Source organism: Corella eumyota, chromosome 3 (genome assembly GCF_963082875.1).
Source record: "Corella eumyota chromosome 3, kaCorEumy4.1, whole genome shotgun sequence".
Classification (NCBI taxonomy): domain Eukaryota; kingdom Metazoa; phylum Chordata; class Ascidiacea; order Phlebobranchia; family Corellidae; genus Corella; species Corella eumyota.
The window spans coordinates 16,494,166-16,515,345 of NC_137492.1; the positions used below are offsets into that span (position 1 = coordinate 16,494,166).

The window sequence follows — 21,180 nt, forward strand, 5'->3', positions numbered from 1 at the left end:
GCCATATTATAATGGCGATTTTCGAATGTAGCCGGACTTGTGTTTTTTACGCTTAGTCGTTTTTCCACAATTTTTGAAATTACATTTTTCTACTGCACTGCGGCGGGAATATGTCGATTGGGAGTCGGCCGATGACGTGCCATATTATAATGGCGATTTTCGAATGTTGCTGGACTTGCGTTTTTTACGCGTAGTCGTTTTTAACAATTTTCGAAATTACATTTTTCTAGTGCACGGCGGCGGGAATTGGTCGATTGGGTATAATTGCCCAACAGTTACGCAAGAGTGGTACAGTATTTAGAGCAGTGGGTGTTGAATTATTTCAGGTTTTTATTTAGCTTATTTATACATAAATATTAATATGATCAAGCGATTTCGATCCATATTTCATTGATCAATTATATCTAGTTACAATTAGATTCGTAATTGTTTATTAATATTTAGAGATTGATATTAAAGAAATCTAAAATTCATTTTGTTTTAAAATTGTTGTTTAATTACGGCTAATGGTAGAATAAGGACAAGGCCCCTTTTTTAATGTAATAGTTAAAACGTAATATTTGTTTTAATAAATTAGTTAATATTCCCGACTTAATATAAAGCTCATAAATATCTTTATTGATTAAAATTTTTTAATAAAAGTGATCAAATGAATTTAATAAATCCAGTTTTGAATAAATCCAGTTTTGTTCTGGATGTGTATTTTAATTTCAATATGGGGTGCAGCCCTATGTTTAGTCAAATGAAAAACTCTATATTAAAATGATTAAAACTATTTCAAACCTTATTTTATTGATCAAATGAACCTGATTTTAAAATACAGTTGTAATAAAATAAAAATAACGTGCGAAAAGGGATAAACAAAATGGCGAAATTATTCTTATAGCAAAATGTCAGACACTGAGAATTCAAAATTAGCCGATTGTGGAAAATGTTACAAATTAGATTACTCTTTATTAACTTTTAGGTTTTTCACCCTGACAGCGGTTGAACTACGTTTGTTTGTGTTTAATGATTATTTTAAAACTTTAATAAAATAAACTCCAATTTAGACACAGTTTAACCGTTTAACACTGACACTGTCTGACTGTTCTAACGTAGCTGTACGCTTTAGACAATATAAGATGTTAACAAAATAATAGTTTTTTTTGTAATTATACAATTCTAATCAAAGCAACATTCATTTTAAAATGGTGGTTGCAAAAGGATATATATTTTTGGTACAGAATAGAACAAGAGAACTTCCCTAAAGAAGCAAGCATTTTTAAGGTAATCTTTTATTTCCTGTTTTTAAAAACAAATTTATTGCCTGATCCACAAGTTGGGTTTTAACTGTGGTCTTCCTTATAACAGCTCTGCAGCGACTGGCATGGCCCGGAAAGTAAAAGATATATGTTAAGCTTAAATATTGCTTATTTTATTGTTATTTGCCTATTTTTTTGGGCCACTGTGGGTTCGAAAATGTCTAATACGTACAACTACTGTTTAAATTATTATTTTAGTGATTACTTTACTATTATTACATATTTACACATTTTTTTATTCAATTTATTTAGAAGGATAAAATTCGGTTTTGTAAACCAAATTATGTATATTGTAATTAAAGTAATAGCTTTTGTAATTAAAATTATGGTTTACAAAACCAAAAGTTTTATTTTGTTAACCGAGTTTTGTATAATGTAATCAAAATTATGATTTCTGTAAAACTAATTTTTGATTTTGTAAACTAAATTTTGCTTACAGCAAGTAAAATTATGCTTTTTGTAAAGAAAATAATATTTTGTAAATTAAGCTATGGTTTTGAAAATTAAATATTTGGTTTTGTAATCTAAATTAAGGTTTTTGTAGATAAAATTGATTTTAGTTATATTTTGGATTTTGGTTAAAAGATTATTTTGGAAATTATTAATTGCAATAAGTAATTTTTTTTTACTGTGATTAACTGACAATCTATTTTGAAAGTTTTTTTATATAATTTGTAAAAATATTTAATTAAAGTTGATTATTCTAATTAGATGTCTTATATAAACAAAGTTTTGGTGATGTTAAATAATTTATTGCTTATGTTAACTAAATATTAATTTTGTTAACAAAACTTTATTTTTTTATCTAAGTTTTTGATGTTTAGAAAATCCACATCAATTTACATAATGTAATTAACTATAGAGATATCCAGTATAAGTTAACTACGACAACTGATATATTGTAAAAATTTCTAAATAAATTTGCACATTATTATAATAAGCTGATAATTTTACAAAAATTAACAAACAAACTGATAATATTAAATATTTACTCCAGTTGATTTTTTAACATTAGTTATTCGTATTAAACATCTTTCCAACTCCCGACGTCAATAAAATAGCCTAATAATGATGTTTTAAACATTAGTTGTAGATATTATACATCTAAAAATGGTAAAATAAGGATTATTTCAGCATTTTATACATCTTCTACATTTTGATTGATGCCGGGCTGATTTTAGTAGAACTCTTTAAACTGTGACCATGTGGTTACACCGACTGTTTCGTCGTTGTGATTCACACCACAACAGTAGTTTTATTTAGTTAGAAAGTTTAAGTATTGGAAATTTAAACCTAATTTGTGTCATCAATTATAACACATTGTATACAGATTATATCTTATTAATCACTGCCCTGATCGTTATACTTATTGTAGGTTTACAATATCAATGGGATTTTTTTATTTTAAATAAATTGCAACGATTTTGTACAAATAATTGAAATGACTAAATATTTAAATTTAAAAATTATCTACAGATTAAGATTAAAGGAGTTAGGCTTGAGTTTTATGGAACAAAGGCATGTTACTGACTCTCGACAGTTGTGTGACCAGTTTCAGGGACCTTAGAGTAATCAAACAACCGGACTACCTACTGGTAACTAGAAGTTCTTTTTATCTACAGCGTTCCCTTTTAAATTGAACAGAAATTTATATTATGACAGCATTTTCGATTCGCTTTATTTACTGTCATCGAACAAACACTTTTATTTTAAAATGTTTGCAATTCACGGTCCTCCTAAATTCTCTCATGTCTGTTATCAATGATCCCCCTCTTTTACTTTGGGGTCCTCATTGTAATTCTTCTAGAAGTTTGGCATATACAATGAAAAAAAAGCTGAGGTTAGAGTACATATATTTATTTATTAATAAAGTTAAGACATTTTACGATGACATCTGTAAAGTTAAAACAACAAATGGGTATGTGTTGCTAATTAACATAAAGCATATTGTCTAAAATAAAGTTTAATTAAACGCAAATATTTAAATGTCTTTAACTATAGTAGAAGCATTATTTTTAGTTTAAATTTGACAGATTGCTTTTAAAGCGGTTGGGAAAAATACCCAAGACTGTGACATTGCAATATCTAATTCAAGGGTATTAAATGTCAAAGATTATCCGCAAAAGTAACTTGTGTTATTAAACTAAGTTAAATGATCCTTTTTGTTATATAATTATTTGTCGGGATGTTATCAGTTTTAGAGAGTGTCGTTATTTGCAACCCAAATTGGTAAATCATAATTTTATGTTTTAAAACTAACGCAAATAAACATTCGCTTTTAACCTTTGTTTTATTTTTTTCAGAAACTTGTGATCGTGTCACTATTTCCAACTATTTATGCTGTAGTCAGTCACCAGAGACAGGCATAACAGATGTACTCGATATTATAGTTAGGCTACTAATGAAGAGAATTATTGCCTATTTATCAAGAATCAAACCTTGGGTAACACAAGAATCAAACCTTGCAATAGACAAAAAAAAGGAAATGATTTATATCGCAAGAACTAACAAGGTATATTTTATAGTTTTTAGACGACAATATATTTATACATCTGTGTTTTGTGTGTTAACCGGGTGCTCTTCTTATTAACTGTAGCATTTCTGACTTGCCAACTTACCAGTCAATCCCAAAGATTGTTTCGAACAATTGCATTGTTAGCTCATTCTTTGATTTAGTATCAAAATTGGCATTTCGTGTTTTGTAGTAAATTAAGACAACTAACAATGGCACCAATTTACTATAGTTTTGATTCTTTTTTTTGTTTAGACACATTTCTGGGACTTTAAATCTAATTAGATTTATTGAAGATAAACAAAATAAATGAAGAATTTGGTCTGGACGTGAAAATTGTTCACATTGCAACAAACTTGGTTGTTGAGCCAAGGGTTGCTAGTTTTGAAATATTACTTATTTGTGACATATTTCTGCTATCACAAATGACTTGCTTGATCTAGTTTTTATAAAGGTTGAGTTGCTCTTTTATTTTGGTGTGGCAATTTTTATATGTATGCTCAATATGGATCGATTTCTTAGATTTTAAAACATATTGTTGATGTTATTCTTCTTCAAATAATTGTTAACAATTTTTCAATAAAGGATAACTTTTGTTGTGAATAATCGAATCTTTAAAATTTGAATATGTTGTTGGTATTATTATTCTGTATGTTGCTATTAAAGACAAAGACTAGCTTATTATTGTTTTTTAAATCTCGATCAGTGGGAGTTTAAATTTTTGTTTTTAATGATATATTAGGACTTGTTTATTTATTAAAAATTAAATATAAACATCTGGCTTTTAAATTTTGCTAATTTGCATATTATTACAAAATAACTTTAAAAATAGGAACAAATTACATTTTTTTGTATTTTAAAATCCAACCTTAGTGTTTTTTAGTCTAAATATTTATATTTTACCTTTAAATTTTTATTAATGTAGTACGATATCAGGCCATTTTTTTAACTCAAGCTCAGCTTGTTTTTTTAAATTTAGTTTAATTATTTATAAATTAATATTTCACTCAGTAATCAATCAATTAATTACACATACGAAATAATAATATGTGTAAAATTATCATTTAAAAATGATCTAATGTTGAAAACTTGAGTTTTTTAGGCTTAGTCGTTTTTCGACAATTTTCGAAATTACATTTTTCTAGTGCACGGCGGCGGGAATTTGTCGATTGGGCGCCGGCCGATGACGTGCGTTATTATTATAGCGATTTTCGAATGAAGCCGGACTTGTGTTTTTTACGCTTAGTCGTTTTTCGACAATTTTCGAAATTACATTTTTCTACTGCACTGCGGCGGGAATATGTCGATTGGGAGTCGGCCGATGACGTGCCAGATTATAATGGCGATTTTCGAATGTAGCCGGACTTGTGTTTTTTACGCTTAGTCGTTTTTCGACAATTTTCGAAATTACATTTTTTTACTGCACGGCGGCGGGAATAAGTCGATTGGGCGTCGGCCGATGACTTGCGTTATTATTATAGCGATTTTCGAATGTAGCCGGACTTGTGTTTTTTACGTTTAGTCGTTTTTCCACAATTTTTGAAATTACATTTTTCTACTGCACTGCGGCGGGAATATGTCGATTGGGAGTCGGCCGATAATGTGCCATATTATAATGGCGATTTTCGAATGTTGCTGGACTTGTGTTTTTTACGCTTAGTCGTTTTTCGACAATTTTCGAAATTACATTTTTCTACTGCACTGCGGCGGGAATATGTCGATTGGGCCCCGGCCGATGGCGTGCGTTATTATCATAGCGATTTTCGAATGTTGCTGGACTTGTGTTTTTTACGCTTAGTCGTTTTTCGACAATTTTCGAAATTACATTTTTCTAGTGCACGGCGGCGGGAATAGGTCGATTGGGCGCCGGTCAATGACGTGCGTTAGTATCATGGCGATTTTCGAATGTAGCTGGACTTGTGTTTTTTACGCTTAGTCGTTTTCGACAATTTTCGAAATTACATTTTTCTAGTGCACGGCGGCGGGAATATGTCGATTGGGAATCGGCCGATGACGTGCCATATTATAATGGCGATTTTCGAATGTAGTCGGACTTGTGTTTTTTACGCTTAGTCGTTTTTCCACAATTTTTGAAATTACATTTTTCTACTGCACTGCGGCGGGAATATGTCGATTGGGAGTCGGCCGATAACGTGCCATATTATAATGGCGATTTTCGAATGTTGCTGGACTTGTGTTTTTTACGCTTAGTCGTTTTTCGACAATTTTCGAAATTACATTTTTCTAGTGCACTGCGGCGGGAATATGTCGATTGGGAGTCGGCCGATGACGTGCCAGATTATAATAGCGATTTTCGAATGTAGCCGGACTTGTGTTTTTTACGCTTAGTCGTTTTTCGACAATTTTCGAAATTACATTTTTCTAGTGCACGGCGGCTGGAATAGGTCGATTGGGCGCCGGTCAATGACGTGCGTTAGTATCATGGCGATTTTCGAATGTTGCTGGACTTGTGTTTTTTACGCTTAGTCGTTTTTCGACAATTTTCGAAATTACATTTTTCTAGTGCACGGCGGCGGGAATAGGTCGATTGGGCGCCGGTCAATGACGTGCGTTAGTATCATGGCGATTTTCGAATGTTGCTGGACTTGTGTTTTTTACGCTTAGTCGTTTTCGACAATTTTCGAAATTACATTTTTCTAGTGCACGGCGGCGGGAATATGTCGATTGGGAATCGGCCGATGACGTGCCATATTATAATGGCGATTTTCGAATGTAGCCGGACTTGTGTTTTTTACGCTTAGTCGTTTTTCCACAATTTTTGAAATTACATTTTTCTACTGCACTGCGGCGGGAATAGGTCGATTGGGAGTCGGCCGATAACGTGCCATATTATAATGGCGATTTTCGAATGTTGCTGGACTTGTGTTTTTTACGCTTAGTCGTTTTTCGACAATTTTCGAAATTACATTTTTCTACTGCACTGCGGCGGGAATATGTCGATTTAGCGCCGGCCAATGACGTGCGTTATTATCATGCGATTTTTGATTGTTGCTGGACTTATGTTTTTTTACGCTTAGTCGTTTTTCCACAATTTTCGAAATTACATTTTTCTTCTGCACCGCGGCGGGAATATGTCAATTGGGAGTCGGCCGATAACGTGCCATATTATAATGGCGATTTTCGAATGTTGCTGGACTTGTGTTTTTTACGCTTAGTCGTTTTTCGACAATTTTCGAAATTACATTTTTCTACTGCACTGCGGCGGGAATATGTCGATTGGGAGTCGGCCGATGACGTGCCATATTATAATGGCGATTTTCGAATGTAGCCGGACTTGTGTTTTTTACGCTTAGTCGTTTTTCGACAATTTTCGAAATTACATTTTTTTACTGCACGGCGGCGGGAATAAGTCGATTGGGCGCCGGCCGTTGACTTGCGTTATTATTATAGCGATTTTCGAATGTAGCCGGACTTGTGTTTTTTACGCTTAGTTGTTTTTCGACAATTTTCGAAATTACATTTTTCTAGTGCACGGCGGCGGGAATATGTCGATTGGGCCCCGGCCGATGGCGTGCGTTATTATCATAGCGATTTTCGAATGTTGCTGGACTTGTGTTTTTTACGCTTAGTCGTTTTTCGACAATTTTCGAAATTACATTTTTCTAGTGCACGGCGGCGGGAATAGGTCGATTGGGCGCCGGTCAATGACGTGCGTTAGTATCATGGCGATTTTCGTATGTTGCTGGACTTGTGTTTTTTACGCTTAGTCGTTTTCGACAATTTTCGAAATTACATTTTTCTAGTGCACGGCGGCGGGAATATGTCGATTGGGAGTCGGCCGATAACGTGCCATATTATAATGGCGATTTTCGAATGTTGCTGGACTTGTGTTTTTTACGCTTAGTCGTTTTTCGACAATTTTCGAAATTACATTTTTCTACTGCACTGCGGCGGGAATATGTCGATTGGGAGTCGGCCGATGACGTGCCAGATTATAATGGCGATTTTCGAATGTAGCTGGACTTGTGTTTTTTACGCTTAGTCGTTTTCGACAATTTTCGAAATTACATTTTTCTAGTGCACGGCGGCGGGAATATATCGATTGGGAATCGGCCGATGACGTGCCATATTATAATCGCGATTTTCGAATGTAGCCGGACTTGTGTTTTTTACGCTTAGTCGTTTTTCCACAATTTTTGAAATTACATTTTTCTAGTGCACGGCGGCGGGAATATATCGATTGGGAATCGGCCGATGACGTGCCATATTATAATGGCGATTTTCGAATGTAGCCGGACTTGTGTTTTTTACGCTTAGTCGTTTTTCCACAATTTTTGAAATTACATTTTTCTACTGCACTGCGGCGGGAATATGTCGATTGGGAGTCGGCCGATGACGTGCCATATTATAATGGCGATTTTCGAATGTTGCTGGACTTGCGTTTTTTACGCGTAGTCGTTTTTAACAATTTTCGAAATTACATTTTTCTAGTGCACGGCGGCGGGAATTGGTCGATTGGGTATAATTGCCCAACAGTTACGCAAGAGTGGTACAGTATTTAGAGCAGTGGGTGTTGAATTATTTCAGGTTTTTATTTAGCTTATTTATACATAAATATTAATATGATCAAGCGATTTCGATCCATATTTCATTGATCAATTATATCTAGTTACAATTAGATTCGTAATTGTTTATTAATATTTAGAGATTGATATTAAAGAAATCTAAAATTCATTTTGTTTTAAAATTGTTGTTTAATTACGGCTAATGGTAGAATAAGGACAAGGCCCCTTTTTTAATGTAATAGTTAAAACGTAATATTTGTTTTAATAAATTAGTTAATATTCCCGACTTAATATAAAGCTCATAAATATCTTTATTGATTAAAATTTTTTAATAAAAGTGATCAAATGAATTTAATAAATCCAGTTTTGAATAAATCCAGTTTTGTTCTGGATGTGTATTTTAATTTCAATATGGGGTGCAGCCCTATGTTTAGTCAAATGAAAAACTCTATATTAAAATGATTAAAACTATTTCAAACCTTATTTTATTGATCAAATGAACCTGATTTTAAAATACAGTTGTAATAAAATAAAAATAACGTGCGAAAAGGGATAAACAAAATGGCGAAATTATTCTTATAGCAAAATGTCAGACACTGAGAATTCAAAATTAGCCGATTGTGGAAAATGTTACAAATTAGATTACTCTTTATTAACTTTTAGGTTTTTCACCCTGACAGCGGTTGAACTACGTTTGTTTGTGTTTAATGATTATTTTAAAACTTTAATAAAATAAACTCCAATTTAGACACAGTTTAACCGTTTAACACTGACACTGTCTGACTGTTCTAACGTAGCTGTACGCTTTAGACAATATAAGATGTTAACAAAATAATAGTTTTTTTTGTAATTATACAATTCTAATCAAAGCAACATTCATTTTAAAATGGTGGTTGCAAAAGGATATATATTTTTGGTACAGAATAGAACAAGAGAACTTCCCTAAAGAAGCAAGCATTTTTAAGGTAATCTTTTATTTCCTGTTTTTAAAAACAAATTTATTGCCTGATCCACAAGTTGGGTTTTAACTGTGGTCTTCCTTATAACAGCTCTGCAGCGACTGGCATGGCCCGGAAAGTAAAAGATATATGTTAAGCTTAAATATTGCTTATTTTATTGTTATTTGCCTATTTTTTTGGGCCACTGTGGGTTCGAAAATGTCTAATACGTACAACTACTGTTTAAATTATTATTTTAGTGATTACTTTACTATTATTACATATTTACACATTTTTTTATTCAATTTATTTAGAAGGATAAAATTCGGTTTTGTAAACCAAATTATGTATATTGTAATTAAAGTAATAGCTTTTGTAATTAAAATTATGGTTTACAAAACCAAAAGTTTTATTTTGTTAACCGAGTTTTGTATAATGTAATCAAAATTATGATTTCTGTAAAACTAATTTTTGATTTTGTAAACTAAATTTTGCTTACAGCAAGTAAAATTATGCTTTTTGTAAAGAAAATAATATTTTGTAAATTAAGCTATGGTTTTGAAAATTAAATATTTGGTTTTGTAATCTAAATTAAGGTTTTTGTAGATAAAATTGATTTTAGTTATATTTTGGATTTTGGTTAAAAGATTATTTTGGAAATTATTAATTGCAATAAGTAATTTTTTTTTACTGTGATTAACTGACAATCTATTTTGAAAGTTTTTTTATATAATTTGTAAAAATATTTAATTAAAGTTGATTATTCTAATTAGATGTCTTATATAAACAAAGTTTTGGTGATGTTAAATAATTTATTGCTTATGTTAACTAAATATTAATTTTGTTAACAAAACTTTATTTTTTTATTTAAGTTTTTGATGTTTAGAAAATCCACATCAATTTACATAATGTAATTAACTATAGAGATATCCAGTATAAGTTAACTACGACAACTGATATATTGTAAAAATTTCTAAATAAATTTGCACATTATTATAATAAGCTGATAATTTTACAAAAATTAACAAACAAACTGATAATATTAAATATTTACTCCAGTTGATTTTTTAACATTAGTTATTCGTATTAAACATCTTTCCAACTCCCGACGTCAATAAAATAGCCTAATAATGATGTTTTAAACATTAGTTGTAGATATTATACATCTAAAAATGGTAAAATAAGGATTATTTCAGCATTTTATACATCTTCTACATTTTGATTGATGCCGGGCTGATTTTAGTAGAACTCTTTAAACTGTGACCATGTGGTTACACCGACTGTTTCGTCGTTGTGATTCACACCACAACAGTAGTTTTATTTAGTTAGAAAGTTTAAGTATTGGAAATTTAAACCTAATTTGTGTCATCAATTATAACACATTGTATACAGATTATATCTTATTAATCACTGCCCTGATCGTTATACTTATTGTAGGTTTACAATATCAATGGGATTTTTTTATTTTAAATAAATTGCAACGATTTTGTACAAATAATTGAAATGACTAAATATTTAAATTTAAAAATTATCTACAGATTAAGATTAAAGGAGTTAGGCTTGAGTTTTATGGAACAAAGGCATGTTACTGACTCTCGACAGTTGTGTGACCAGTTTCAGGGACCTTAGAGTAATCAAACAACCGGACTACCTACTGGTAACTAGAAGTTCTTTTTATCTACAGCGTTCCCTTTTAAATTGAACAGAAATTTATATTATGACAGCATTTTCGATTCGCTTTATTTACTGTCATCGAACAAACACTTTTATTTTAAAATGTTTGCAATTCACGGTCCTCCTAAATTCTCTCATGTCTGTTATCAATGATCCCCCTCTTTTACTTTGGGGTCCTCATTGTAATTCTTCTAGAAGTTTGGCATATACAATGAAAAAAAAGCTGAGGTTAGAGTACATATATTTATTTATTAATAAAGTTAAGACATTTTACGATGACATCTGTAAAGTTAAAACAACAAATGGGTATGTGTTGCTAATTAACATAAAGCATATTGTCTAAAATAAAGTTTAATTAAACGCAAATATTTAAATGTCTTTAACTATAGTAGAAGCATTATTTTTAGTTTAAATTTGACAGATTGCTTTTAAAGCGGTTGGGAAAAATACCCAAGACTGTGACATTGCAATATCTAATTCAAGGGTATTAAATGTCAAAGATTATCCGCAAAAGTAACTTGTGTTATTAAACTAAGTTAAATGATCCTTTTTGTTATATAATTATTTGTCGGGATGTTATCAGTTTTAGAGAGTGTCGTTATTTGCAACCCAAATTGGTAAATCATAATTTTATGTTTTAAAACTAACGCAAATAAACATTCGCTTTTAACCTTTGTTTTATTTTTTTCAGAAACTTGTGATCGTGTCACTATTTCCAACTATTTATGCTGTAGTCAGTCACCAGAGACAGGCATAACAGATGTACTCGATATTATAGTTAGGCTACTAATGAAGAGAATTATTGCCTATTTTGGGTAACACAAGAATCAAACCTTGCAATAGACAAAAAAAGGAAATGATTTATATCGCAAGAACTAACAAGGTATATTTTATAGTTTTTAGACGACAATATATTTATACATCTGTGTTTTGTGTGTTAACCGGGTGCTCTTCTTATTAACTGTAGCATTTCTGACTTGCCAACTTACCAGTCAATCCCAAAGATTGTTTCGAACAATTGCATTGTTAGCTCATTCTTTGATTTAGTATCAAAATTGGCATTTCGTGTTTTGTAGTAAATTAAGACAACTAACAATGGCACCAATTTACTATAGTTTTGATTCTTTTTTTTTGTTTAGACACATTTCTGGGACTTTAAATCTAATTAGATTTATTGAAGATAAACAAAATAAATGAAGAATTTGGTCTGGACGTGAAAATTGTTCACATTGCAACAAACTTGGTTGTTGAGCCAAGGGTTGCTAGTTTTGAAATATTACTTATTTGTGAAATATTTCTGCTATCACAAATGGCTTGCTTGATCTAGTTTTTATAAAGGTTGAGTTGCTCTTTTATTTTGGTGTGGCAATTTTTATATGTATGCTCAATATGGATCGATTTCTTAGATTTTAAAACATATTGTTGATGTTATTCTTCTTCAAATAATTGTTAACAATTTTTCAATAAAGGATAACTTTTGTTGTGAATAATCGAATCTTTAAAATTTGAATATGTTGTTGGTATTATTATTCTGTATGTTGCTATTAAAGACAAAGACTAGCTTATTATTGTTTTTTAAATCTCGATCAGTGGGAGTTTAAATTTTTGTTTTTAATGATATATTAGGACTTGTTTATTTATTAAAAATTAAATATAAACATCTGGCTTTTAAATTTTGCTAATTTGCATATTATTACAAAATAACTTTAAAAATAGGAACAAATTACATTTTTTTGTATTTTAAAATCCAACCTTAGTGTTTTTTAGTCTAAATATTTATATTTTACCTTTAAATTTTTATTAATGTAGTACGATATCAGGCCATTTTTTTAACTCAAGCTCAGCTTGTTTTTTTAAATTTAGTTTAATTATTTAGAAATTAATATTTCACTCAGTAATCAATCAATTAATTACACATACGAAATAATAATATGTGTAGGATTATCATTTAAAAATGATCTTATGTTGAAAATTTGAGTTTTTTACGCTTAGTCGTTTTTCGACAATTTTTGAAATTACATTTTTCTAGTGCACAGCGGCGGGAATATGTCGATTGGGCGCCGGACGTTGACGGGCGTTATTATCATGGCGATTTTTGAATGTTGCTGGACTTGTGTTTTTTACGCTTAGTCGTTTTTCGACAATTTTAAATTAACTTGTTAGAACGAGACATTCTTAATGGCCCAACACGTTATTCAAGGCGACGGCACCCACACAATAATGATAGAATTGTTATAGTTAACATTGTTGAACAGTCAGCTAAGCGTTGTTAATGTATTGTTAGAGGCATCAGATTAACTAAGTTTTGTAACCTGCCAAATAGTGTTCTTAATTAATTATAATCCATAAACGCTAATTATTTTATGATTCTTACTTATTCATTGATTCATGTGCACAGTTATGTTTATTGTGTTTGTTTCTAATTGCGGAGCATTTTTATCACTGGGAAGGGAGGAATGTAACAAACGGCGTAAACATCCCAGTTGCCCCAATCTTTGTTGTACTTGTCTAGTAAAATATTTATCTATCTTGACACCTTCTGATAAGGCGTGTTAAGTTTTAGCGCGAATTACTACGTGAAATATGTTGTGTTACATTGAAGAGGGTTACGTTTTGAAGGATCTGCTGAACGGTTGTGTTTGGTCGTTGCGGTGCTAGTCTATATTTTGTAAATAAACGTTATATACTGAACTCTGTACTAGTTTATGAGTTGTCGTATAGGTACGGCAGTAACTAGACGAAATATACGTAACATTATGAAGAAGCTGGTGCACATTGGTTTACTGTTCCTTATGAATTTAATTTTTTTTGATTTAAAAAATTTTATTTATTTTATCATGACTATTAATTTATTTATTATTTATTCTCTCGGCTGATTTTTGTTTATACTTACATTGACCTATACCCTTTTATTTTACTTTTTTTCGCATTTTCTGATCTTCATTTTATTTTTAATTGACTTATACACCTTCTTTGCATTTATTGAAATATACGCTCCTTTCTCTTCTTTGATTGACCTTTTTTTTAATTTTTAGTTTATACCTTTAACTTTCTTTTTTCTTTTCTTGGATGAGAGCAACCTCTTATCGTGGAATCTGCCCTTTAAACCAAGAGTGCTGACTTATTTTAAAACTTATTATTATTAATTCTCTAATTTTAATATTCTGTGGTTACTAAAAACAAATATATTTTTATGTGATTGCAAATAGCATCTATATATTAAGTTTATATATTGTTTTTTTTCAATACTTACTATATATTTATTGTTGCTAATAATTATTGCAAACTTTTTTTACAAAATGCCATTTGTGAGATCCTTTATTTGCGATTTATATCAAATCATTTCTTGACGTTTTAGTTAGATTAATGCTATATGCTACCAATATAAAACATTTATTTATATAAATATATTGTGTTGCATTTATTAACATCTGTTTTACTTTTGTTCGTTAAATATTTTAAAAGTAATTTTATGGAACAGTTTGCTCCCTTGTTCCCTTATCTTAATTTTGTGTGCGTGCGACGTGATGTAAGTCTTGTAGCCTTGCTTTTTACTTGTGTTCTGTAATTAAGTTGTTTACCTTCTCTTTTTATTTTAGTTGAGTACTTGATTTGACTTTGTAATTTTGGACTGAATTATTACTTATTTTATTTATTAATGCTTTTTATTATATATGTAATGCGATCATTATATTTGAATAAGGTTAATGTTGTTATTACAATTTTAAAGGCAGTCAAAACTTAAAAATTTTAAAGAGGTGAAATAGTTTCCTTACACAATTTATGTAAAATATTATTTTTAATAAAAATTGGTAGAGACTAAGCTTCTGTAGTTGTTAGCGACTTTTATAATGTTCTATCATTAAATCATGATCATAATAATGTAAAAGTTTCAAGTTCATGTTTGATGAATTTCTCTATAATTAGTTCTTCAACCAATTTATAACTTAAACAATGGCTCAACAATTTGTTAAAGACCTGAATTATTTACATCAAAGCATTTAAGGAGAGAAAGCTTAAAATTTAATGGTGTGAATTTTAAAAAATGAAATAATTTCTAACCATATTTTTTTAAATATTGTAAAATAATTCGTTTAAAAATATTGTACAATAATTTGTGACGAATAAAAGATGAAAGTCAAAACTTCAAATTACCTAAACAAAACAAACAATGTAACCACAATAGGCTGGTTTCCATAGGCAATGACCAACGCAGAACAAATTGCTTTGTTTTATTTTTTCTTCATTATTTATTGTATAATATATGAATAATAAGGAAATGCGTACTTTTAAGGAAGACATTAAACAACCGAACACACAATATGAAGAAAGTCATAAATTAATTCAAAATCACCCAATCGATTGCTGTTATCTCGATTTAAGCGGACGATATTTACATTTTGTACCGCCCGATCTCTTGAAGCTCGTTCAAATACAAGTAAGTACAATATGTCTACTTCTATCTTATCTTAACCCTTTTAAAATTAATTTGGCTGCAATTATTGTTTAAGTAGCACACTAAGTTAGTTGCTTACTTTTTCATTTTTAATATTGCCTGATTGACTCGATGAAATCACTTATCAACCAGCTCAATTCACTATTTTTTGGTTGTAAAAAGTATCGAAAGCCTAATTTTTTTAAAGATATCATTGTAAATTAGTGGATTAACACTGAGATTGTATGTTAGAATCTCCATTACCTAATGACACACATTTTTGTTATGTATATTGGTAAAGTAATGAGTTCTTACATTAAATAATAACAGTATGACTAAAAATGGTCCGAAACTATATCTTTAGGATTTGTACTTGGAAGGTAACCACATAAAAACTTTACCAGACAATTTTTTTGATCGGTTACCTGCTTTAAAATGGCTGGATTTGCGCAACAATCAACTAAAATGCATACCATCATCTATTGGAAGACACAGGTTAACATTTTTATGAAAATAGCTTAGTTGTAATACCTTTCTGCAACCTTTTTTATATTATATAAATGAGCTACAACTTTTTATTTATTTTTTTTCTTTTGGAAAGGTCGACTTAGTAGCTTTAACATAAAGTAACATATGTTACCCTCATCTGGTCTCGAGTTTCTATTGACAGTTTCGGATGTTTTTGAGCAACCTTCTGATGGGTTTCGAGCTTAGCAAGGAGTCATACTAAATATAGTGCTTTACTTAAAGGCAATATGACATAAACCAAAGGAGATTGAATTCAGGGCTTTGTAAAGTCAAGTGTTTCAACCATCACGCCACACAGCCAAAGAAAAAATATAATCATAGTACTAAACTCAAACCCTTTTTTTACCTTAATCATAGGTGAGCCGGTAAATGGTATTTAGTTAAACATTGAGAGACTATAGGTAATGTTGTTAAATTGGGTAAATTAAATGTTATGTAAAAGAAGTTATTCATATAGGTTAAAATAAGAAAATATTTTTTAAACAAAAGGTCGGGGTATCTTAGTAATATTTTAGCTAGATGAAAATTTGTTCATGAAATTTTCTGAAGCTGCTGTAAACGTTGATTAAATCGCATAATATCACTCTTTTTAAACTTATTGAACTGGGTTATTAGAACAAAAGCATTCTCATTATGGCTTATTTGAAAAAATATTGTTACCAAATTTATATTATTGAAATTATATTAAAGAAAGTTAATTAGGTGTGAATAGCCTACTAATTTTAAAAATTAAATACTTAATGCCGGCAAAAGTTAACTTGTCTTTTTAGGGATTAGTGCATTTTTGGTCCAGATTTAATATTAACTCATAGACCACGGTAAACTAAAAAAACATTTCTGCAGTTCTTCAAAACTTTTTTAATAAATAAAGGTCTATAAAACATCTCCTGTTAGAAGGAAACAAACTCACACATTTGCCTTTACAAATGGGCCTTACTAAATCTTTAAAAGGTATGTTGTTGAAGTAGGCCTGTTTAAGTTAGATATATTTACATCGATATAACCTTTTTTAATTTATTTAAATTTTGGAACTATCTGTATCAAAAACAAATCATTAGATAATAAAACTGTAGCGCAATCTTTAATTATTTAATTTTTACAATAACCCACTATAAAAAATCAAGCTTTAACAACCAATAATTGCAAAAAAGTCTACACCAGTACTTTATTAGGTTTAAATTTGAGGAACAACCCATTACAAGTTCCACCTTTACACATTGTTCATCAAGGTGTTTATGTCATCCTTTCATATTTATACCAAGAACTACAAAAAAGCCAAAAAGAAAAATATAATGAGGGTAAAATTTTTTTGTGATTGTCCCTAAATTGGTTTAAATTTAAGATGTAGTAATTAACTTAATAAACCTATAAATATTCAATTCACATATCACATTAGGTTGCCAATTCAACTGCTATACTGTACAATTTAATCTAAATAACCGGCAGCATGGTGTAGTGGTAAGAACACTTGCTACACCACACATGAGGTCGTGGGTTCAATCCCCACTGATCTCATGCTGTAGCGCCCTTGAGTAAGGCGCTATAAACGGTATGAACTCCTGCTAAGCCAGTACTTAATCAGCAGCATAATTATTGGGCAATTATAATCTATAATATCCCAAACTGCCACAGGCAACTTGTGACTGGGTTGGAGTAACTGATGTTACTCTATGTTTAAGTCGCGCATTCGACTTTCTTACATCGAGGATAAAGATATATACAATAAACAAAAAAAAACAGAGCGTAAAACATATTATATATTTTTTTTCATATATTATAATATATATTATATATTTTTTTTTAAGTTACATCATCAATTCAAAAATTAAATGTCAAAACTCCTGAGCCAGAAGTATTGCTAAAAGATAACTTGCTTTTTGAAGAAATAAATCTTAGTTGCAGAAAAAATATTTCTTCACCAAAGCTTGATGACTATGACATAATGGTTCGTGTAAAACTTTGTTTACTTTTTTTTTATACAAATTTAGTTTGGTGTAAACTATCGTATTATTTAATTTTTTCTTTTGTTTCTTAAAGTAATTACCTATTTTAAAATTTTTACTAAAGCGTAAACATTTTTGTATAATATTTAAAAGAAAGTTGGAGCAACACCATTATTAGCATCTTTACACAAACCTTTAACCCTCAAAACATACAAAACTAAATTTCAACCGTCAGTAAAGACAGACATAACAAGGAACAGGTAAATTTTAAGACTAAATATTAGAAAAATTATTTATGTATTAAAATTCTACAATTTTATTTTAATAATCTTGAAATCCTATTAATTTTAATTCAAAGTGAAGACAACCAAAACAAGTTGCAAAGACTGCGATTGCCAAAATCAACTGAAAAAAACAATAAGCAACATCTCAAGTTAGTTGGTACAAGTAATACAACATAATGCACACTTACAATAAATAATTAGATCTATAGATGATTTTTTTCAATAGATTTGGTACGTATAGTTTTTTAAAAAGGTTTATATTTACTAAGCTACCATAGCTAATAAAAACACTTTAGTTTATTTATTTTGAACTACTCCTTCCTTTCTTCCCACCTGAAATTTTTATCCGAAAATTTACCTTTTTTAATTTTACCCATCCATATTCTGTTGTTATAATATGCAGTTATAAATAAGAGTTTTTGTGGATTATGCAAATGTAACAAAGTTACATTTTGTCACTGTGTCAAAAATAATTTTTGTGAATCTGTATCATCCTTTTAGTTTGTGTTATTCTTTTGATCATATAGTTTGTGTTATTCTTTTGATCACATATGTTTGCTGTGTTGTGCCATTTAAATTATATTTTTGTTTTAATAAAAAAATGTAAATCTTTGCATACCCTTTTTTATTAGACAGAGGCAGAGTGGTGTAATTTTATTTTTTTAGAAATTGCTTTTAATATTATCTTCCAGTTCATGTTGTTTAAACTTTATAGGTAATTTTTCCTTTTTCTGGTGTGTATTCTTACTTTTCTTACCCTTGATTCATTTCTCAAATACTTAACGAATACATAAATATTCTTTTTTACTTAAACTTTCATTTTAATCTACATTACATTTTCGAATATTTACAAACAATTTATTTTTGGTGGAAATATGTAGTCAACTTTGGTAACATTTTAACAACAAAAAATATTTTGAAAAGGAAATTATCTGGACTGGATGACAAAAAATCTTTAAGGGAAAAAAGAACGCCACTTTCTTCAATCAAAACCATGAAAGGTCTTTTTAAAAATAAAGTCATTGAATTTTTATATTTAAATTAAAAACTGCACTTTTGCTTATAATTTAAAACATTAAATCCCAACAATAACCAATTTTGTAGTTATAACTTACTTTTTCCATTTAAGTTTTTATTCAATAAAAACAAAATGTATTTATGTTTACTTCAGATTGTTCTTCTTTTGCGAGTGATTACACCCTGATTCAACTCCATAATGAAGAAGTCCACGAAGAAAAAGTTGAATTTGTAAATTCGAACATACAAAGGTAACACACAAATAACCTAAGGTTCTAAATATGAACTTTTTTGTGCAATATTTATCTGTTGTGATGGCAAAAATTGATTTTTAGTTTTTTTTTTAAATACAGTTTATGGTCTCGGATACAATACTGTATAAATTATTAATTCATGACAGATTTATACAATTTTTAAACTAAAAAGGCATATTAGTAGCAATTTTATAGCTGGTTTAAGATTATTTAATTCAAAATATTTGGGAAAAAACTTTGAATTGTACAGAACTACAAGAAATAAAACCATAGAGTTGTCTAAGAGCATGGACCTTAAATGTCCTGAAATCCACAATTTTAGACAAGAAATTTTTAATAAGACAGAGGGAACAGATTTAGATGAAAGTATCAAACCTTTTAAAGAAAAACTATTGAGGCCAAACAGTGTGAATTTGTAAGATAGGTTTTATGCTATTTTAAGATTACTTTATTGCAGTATAGACCTAAGGTGTTTTGAATATTTTTATTTAAGTAACAAAACTATTTTAAAAGATTTTTATTAATCAAAATAGTAGTTGCATTATTTTTTTTTTAACCAATAATAATAAAATGTTTAAATTGTTATTGTTTTAAAATGTTATCAAAACGTTTCAATTTATTAATAAATTATTTAAAGAAAGAATGTCGATATACAACAAAGAATAAAGATTCATTCTTCACACATGCATGAAAGATTAAAAAAACAGAAGAGCAGTGATTGCGAAATTAAGAAGCCACAAACGGTATTTTAAATTTGTGACTTTATTATATTTTGATTATTAAAAATGTTTTTCTCTTTAGAGTAAAGAAATTCAAAGGCAACTACTAAACAACAAAATTGCAAAAGATGCACAAATGGAATATCGATTTAGAGCTTTTACTGGGGATTCTGTTTCTGTGCAAAGTAGTTCTAACAAGACCGGCTCGCTTTGAAATCAAAAAATTAAACTAAAAAATAGAATTTGTTGTTATTTTCATGTTATTTACAAGTAAACAATAAAATAATAAATAAAATGTTATAAAAAGTTAGTTAACTGTGTTTCTTTTTGTGTTTCTAACTACACAAGTTCGCGCATTTTTTTTTATTTGGTAGAAAAAATCTAAAATCAATGCAATGCCTAAACGTAACAATTTATTGTTAAAATTACTTTTCGGTACAACGTGACGTCACAAAATATTCACATTTTTTCAGAGGATAGGATATTTTTTATTAGAGGATCGAGTATTTTTTCAAGGGACAGGAAATTTTTTAGCCAGTAAATTTATATCAGAGCAGCTATTTCTCAACATGTAATTAGGTTATGGTTTTTGGAAAGCATTACCGCTTTTTACCGCTTCACATTATCAAATGATATATGTCACGTCGCCTTCAAGCTAAAGTCGTGAGACGTTAGTACGAATTGTGGCGGAGCGCCCTGCAGGTGATTGCACATTTGCTCTTAGATTTTATAAATTAATAAATTACTATTTGTGGTGCGTAGTAATTTTGTAGAATAAATTTGAATTAGGCACCACAAACAAATTTTTTTTTATGCGGTAACATTTTATGTCACTTCCTGATTTTGAGATCATATGTGCGAGCTCGTTCTAATCATTTGAAACTTTTAACTTACCTGTTTTCATTAACAGCCCCATTTAACAAATGGAACGGGTACCCAACTGTGACCGTCAATTAGTCTCAGTTATACAAAAGTATCTTTTTTTTTATTTCCGATACCTTATTTAGTCTTTGGTAGGTCTATGGCCGATGATCTTAATTTGCAAT

The 21,180-nt window shown here is 29.7% G+C and overlaps 1 protein-coding gene and 2 long non-coding RNA genes across 8 annotated transcripts; all 3 read left to right on the forward strand.

Moving 5' to 3' along the window:
- Positions 1 to 257: 257 nt before the first annotated feature.
- On the forward strand, positions 258 to 4,491 carry LOC145745510 (uncharacterized). Its single transcript, XR_014281263.1, has 4 exons — positions 258 to 1,269; positions 2,781 to 2,899; positions 3,608 to 3,816; positions 4,072 to 4,491. It is a non-coding gene; the product is annotated as an uncharacterized LOC145745510 (long non-coding RNA).
- A 3,804-nt stretch (positions 4,492 to 8,295) lies between these two features.
- Positions 8,296 to 12,543, forward strand: LOC145745484 (uncharacterized). 3 transcript variants are annotated; one of them, XR_014281261.1, is made up of 4 exons: positions 8,296 to 9,307; positions 10,819 to 11,182; positions 11,646 to 11,837; positions 12,094 to 12,543. It is a non-coding gene; the product is annotated as an uncharacterized LOC145745484 (long non-coding RNA). The 3 variants fall into 3 exon arrangements; XR_014281262.1 differs by having other exon boundaries at positions 10,819 to 10,937; XR_014281260.1 differs by having other exon boundaries at positions 10,819 to 11,837.
- A 2,618-nt stretch (positions 12,544 to 15,161) lies between these two features.
- Positions 15,162 to 20,368, forward strand: LOC145745161 (uncharacterized). 4 transcript variants are annotated; one of them, XR_014281249.1, is made up of 11 exons: positions 15,162 to 15,392; positions 15,754 to 15,884; positions 16,789 to 16,868; positions 17,090 to 17,215; positions 17,723 to 17,862; positions 18,014 to 18,120; positions 18,219 to 18,293; positions 19,069 to 19,145; positions 19,316 to 19,412; positions 20,057 to 20,158; positions 20,217 to 20,349. XR_014281249.1 is itself a non-coding variant. In XM_082563161.1 (11 exons), exons 1-11 carry the CDS (start codon positions 15,219 to 15,221, stop codon positions 20,346 to 20,348), a joined length of 1,245 nt encoding a protein of 414 aa, XP_082419287.1. In that variant the 5' UTR covers positions 15,162 to 15,218; the 3' UTR covers positions 20,349 to 20,368. The 4 variants fall into 4 exon arrangements, 3 of the variants coding, with proteins under 3 accessions (XP_082419287.1, XP_082419289.1, XP_082419288.1); XM_082563161.1 differs by having other exon boundaries at positions 20,053 to 20,158; positions 20,217 to 20,368; XM_082563163.1 differs by lacking the exon at positions 15,162 to 15,392 and having other exon boundaries at positions 16,688 to 16,868; positions 20,053 to 20,158; positions 20,217 to 20,368.
- The last annotated feature ends 812 nt before the right edge of the window (positions 20,369 to 21,180 follow it).

Coding starts and splice junctions, on each gene's coding strand:
- LOC145745161 (XM_082563161.1), top strand. CDS start 15,219: ATGAATAATAAGGAAATGCGTACTTTTAAGGAAGACATTAAACAACCG. Junction 15,393..15,753: donor TGAAGCTCGTTCAAATACAA/GTAAGTACAATA, acceptor CTATATCTTTAG/GATTTGTACTTGGAAGGTAA. Junction 20,159..20,216: donor AAATTAAGAAGCCACAAACG/GTATTTTAAATT, acceptor TTTTCTCTTTAG/AGTAAAGAAATTCAAAGGCA.